Source organism: Gossypium raimondii, chromosome 6, assembly GCF_025698545.1.
Source record: "Gossypium raimondii isolate GPD5lz chromosome 6, ASM2569854v1, whole genome shotgun sequence".
NCBI lineage: Eukaryota > Viridiplantae > Streptophyta > Magnoliopsida > Malvales > Malvaceae > Gossypium > Gossypium raimondii.
Genome location: NC_068570.1, coordinates 54,798,495 through 54,802,195, shown reverse-complemented (window position 1 = coordinate 54,802,195; position 3,701 = coordinate 54,798,495). Strand labels below are relative to the sequence as shown.

Here is a 3,701-nt window from a genome sequence, read left to right as displayed (position 1 = left end):
AATAATATTTAAAGAAATATAATTATCAATTTTAACACATTAATAATTCATGTTTTATAAATTTTAACATTTCCCACAGCTCTAGCCTAACATGAATCCAAATATGCAAAAAAGGCATCGGATTCCCAGACAACATTTAACATAAACAAGAAGTTAACCTAGTTTTCAAATTATGTAATGATTAAGTAAACCAATAAATGCGTTGCTCTCCTTCATTAAAGACCCACAATTTTTTTGGCAATGATGAAGAATATCCAAGTTTTAGCTTATATGATCTTTGCATTTCTTCTTCTTTCAGCTTCTCAATCTCATTTCTCAATAGCTTTAAGGATTCCAGCCATTGAAACAGGCAAGTTTTTCTCAGTGTTTTTTTGGGGACCAAATCTTTTTTGGGGGACCAATTTTATAACATTTGTAATCTTTTGTTTTTTATAGTTGATTATGATTTGAAGATTAGTACTGCAAGACAAACACAAAATCCTTCCAACAGGTTCTCGTTAGCTTGGGTGAGTTTTCTGATTGCTAAATATACTTACGATCTAGGTTATATAAGACTGAGTTGGGTTTGATTTTATCGAGCATTTCAGATTTTTCTAATTCTCTCTTGATAATTCAGTTTGATTTTCAATTCTTTAGTATTATATTTGGGGATAAATCCCAAAATTACATATGAACTTTGGTTCAATATATAATATTATACGTTTATTTTTAAAATGATTCATATCGTCAAGTGTACCCATTCAAAATTTCATTCCAATCAAATAATCTGCAGCTGCCAATATATCTCATGATAACAAAAATATATTGTTCTAAGGTATATTATAATTCAATCTCTGGTTCATATTTCGTCAACCAATCCTTTCTAATTCACATCTTTGCTGAAAGAATTTCTTTTGTAATTCTTTACAAAAGGATTCAGAAAATACCGGATCCCCGCCTACACAAAAAAATTGTTGATAAAACTCCAAAATGGCATTTTCTTTTGACCCAATTCTTTTTTCCTTATTGGTTAGGAAAGACAAGAAAATCTGAACTTTAATTTTATGCAATTTTATAAATAAAATATTAATTTAATTTAATTTTCAAAATTACTAACACAATTATCTATATAGGAACATTTTAAGTTTGCATATTACAATACAAATAATTATATATAGTTAACATAAAAATAAGTTAATGTATTTATTCCTTAAATGGGTACAATTGAATTGAATTGAAGTTTCTTGTATACATTTGAGCAACAATCAAACTATTATATGTATAATTGTACCAAATAAAATTCATGTATCAAATTTCACATCATATCATAGTTTATGTATAGTTTTAACTCTATTTTTAGTTTTGAATTTTCAAATTCTATTTTGAAAAACTGGTTTTTTAAGGCTTTTGGATATTAATTGATAAAGCTTCAAAAAAATTCATAAATATCTTTAAAATTATTTTTTAAGTAAATAAAATAATCAATATTTTTAAAAATCGGTTTTATTTATTTGTTTTAACTGTTTTAAATATAAAACATTTATTTTTACATTATAAAAATTTTAAAATTAATTTTAAAAAAATAGTGGAAACACTATAATTAAGAGGATGTAACCAAATTGCGTTCGAAGAAGTTAAGATTAACTTTTATTATTGATTTTAATTTTAAAGTTGGAACTCGATTCAAAATGAAATTTTAAATTACTCAAGTTTATTTAATTAGTCTAAACTAAACTTATTTACACGCTAAAGTTGAGCTTTAATTCTCATTTGAACACAAGCTTTTAAAGTCAACTTTTATGACATTCGAATCCAATTCTCTCCATAATTAAGTTGTTCAAACTTGACTCTATAATAACCAATGAAATTTGAGTGTCTTTCCAAATCAAACACAAATAGCTTATGAACATAAATGGTTTGATTCTTATTAATTTAAGGTTAAGATTTAGAGTGTCGGGTTTAGAAAAATTAGACTAAATAAATTCATATATATTTAAGTTGCATCTAAAATTATTTTTAGAAAAACTAAATAAGACGTTCTAATAATTATATTTTAAATAATAATTTAAAATAATTATATATATTATATTTTCATTTTATACCATGTAAGTATAATCACAATACATTACATAAGCATATATTTGCCCGTTGTTCGATTATGAAGAAATGGCTGACAAGAACAATGATTCCGCAACTTGGAAACACAGGTGAAAGACGACAACATGCGAAAGGTTCCATCTGCCCCAAACCCCAGTGGGAACCGCCATCCGCCATCCAAACCATGAATATCAAGGATTCAACCCTTTGATATTTCCTTATTTTGATCAACAGTTTTGCATATTGTGATAGACATTTCCATTGCTTAATTTTTCCTGTATTTGCATTCTATAAGGGTTTCAGTGTATAATATAGGTGGTTCTATTTCAATGAATACCATTGTTTCTCTTTGCTAAACTCTACTTGCTTATTGCATCTGCTGAATGGATGTTAAATTGAAAATCTAGTATAATTTAAACTAAGAGTAAAGCCAAAAATTTATTTTAGGATAGTTTGAAATGAATAATAAATTTTTGAGAGTACCAAAATATAATTTTATCATTATATGAATTTATGATTTCACAAACTTTGAAGGGTCTCTATAGCAATTTTATCATAATTATGGGTCCAAGGTCGTTGCCTACCCCTTGTCTTCTCCTCTAATCCAAACAAAGGAAAGGATGTTATTTTCCTTTACTTTTCTTTCCCTAGTTTTAATGCAATCTAAACGAGTTGAATCTACCAATTGAATATTAATTCGGCTGGCACTGATAATGTTGCCAATGCAGGAGGACATGGGTTCGAACACACTGGAGCGCATTTATCCTCTTATTTAAAGGTTAGAAGGGATTATAAGTAATTCTAAATATTGTATCCAAAAAAAAATAGAGTTGAACCCATATTATTATAGAACTTTTCTCCTCTAGTGGTAAGACCCTTAAAATATTTTCTTTTAAAATTTAATTAATAATAAATATAGGTGGAGTGGGACTAAATTGTCCTTAGATTTGTATTTTTTTTATTTAAAGATAATGTAAAAGTATAAAAAGACGAACGTGGCACTATAATAATATTAAGGGTAAACCACACGATTAGTCACTAAATTATAGGTAAGTTTTCGTTTAGGTCACTTAATTAAAAAAGTTACAATTTGGTCACTGAACTATTCCAAAGTTTTTGAATAGTGACTTAAATTAAAAAATTTGAATAGTTCAGTGACTTAAATGAAAACTTTTGAATAGTTCAGTGACCAAAACGAAAACTTACCCATATTTTAGTGACTAATGGTATAGTTTACTCTGATATTAATTATAATTTAAAATATAAGGTATTATTGTGGGTTTTCTACCCAAATAATATTAAAAATATATATACCTAAATGGGTTGTTACAAGAATTATGTACCAAAATGGTACATTTAAATGGGTGGAGGGTGGTGCATAGGCTGCACCACCCAGATTTTCTAACACCAATCAACATGAAAAAAAAAAATAAACAAAATAATGGTGGAGGCCTGTAGATAGGCGGCATCCAAGGTAAAATACGAGTCGTATACGGTAAAAACTGGACTCAAAAACTGACCCGCTACCACGATGGGACAGCACACTGGGTCACGCCTAGGGAAGAGGCGGCACCCAGTGATGGAGAAGACAGCACAGGCGGCACTGGTGACGCCTCTGGCAGAGG

General features: G+C 28.4%; 1 protein-coding gene across 1 annotated transcript; it reads left to right on the top strand.

The window, feature by feature from the left end:
- Positions 1-251: 251 nt before the first annotated feature.
- On the top strand, positions 252-2,433 carry LOC105774846 (CLAVATA3/ESR (CLE)-related protein 46-like). Its single transcript, XM_052632154.1, has 3 exons — positions 252-349; positions 436-506; positions 2,187-2,433. The coding sequence occupies exons 1-3, from the start codon at positions 271-273 to the stop codon at positions 2,262-2,264; spliced, it is 228 nt and encodes a 75-aa protein (XP_052488114.1). The 5' UTR covers positions 252-270; the 3' UTR covers positions 2,265-2,433.
- Positions 2,434-3,701: the final 1,268 nt, after the last annotated feature.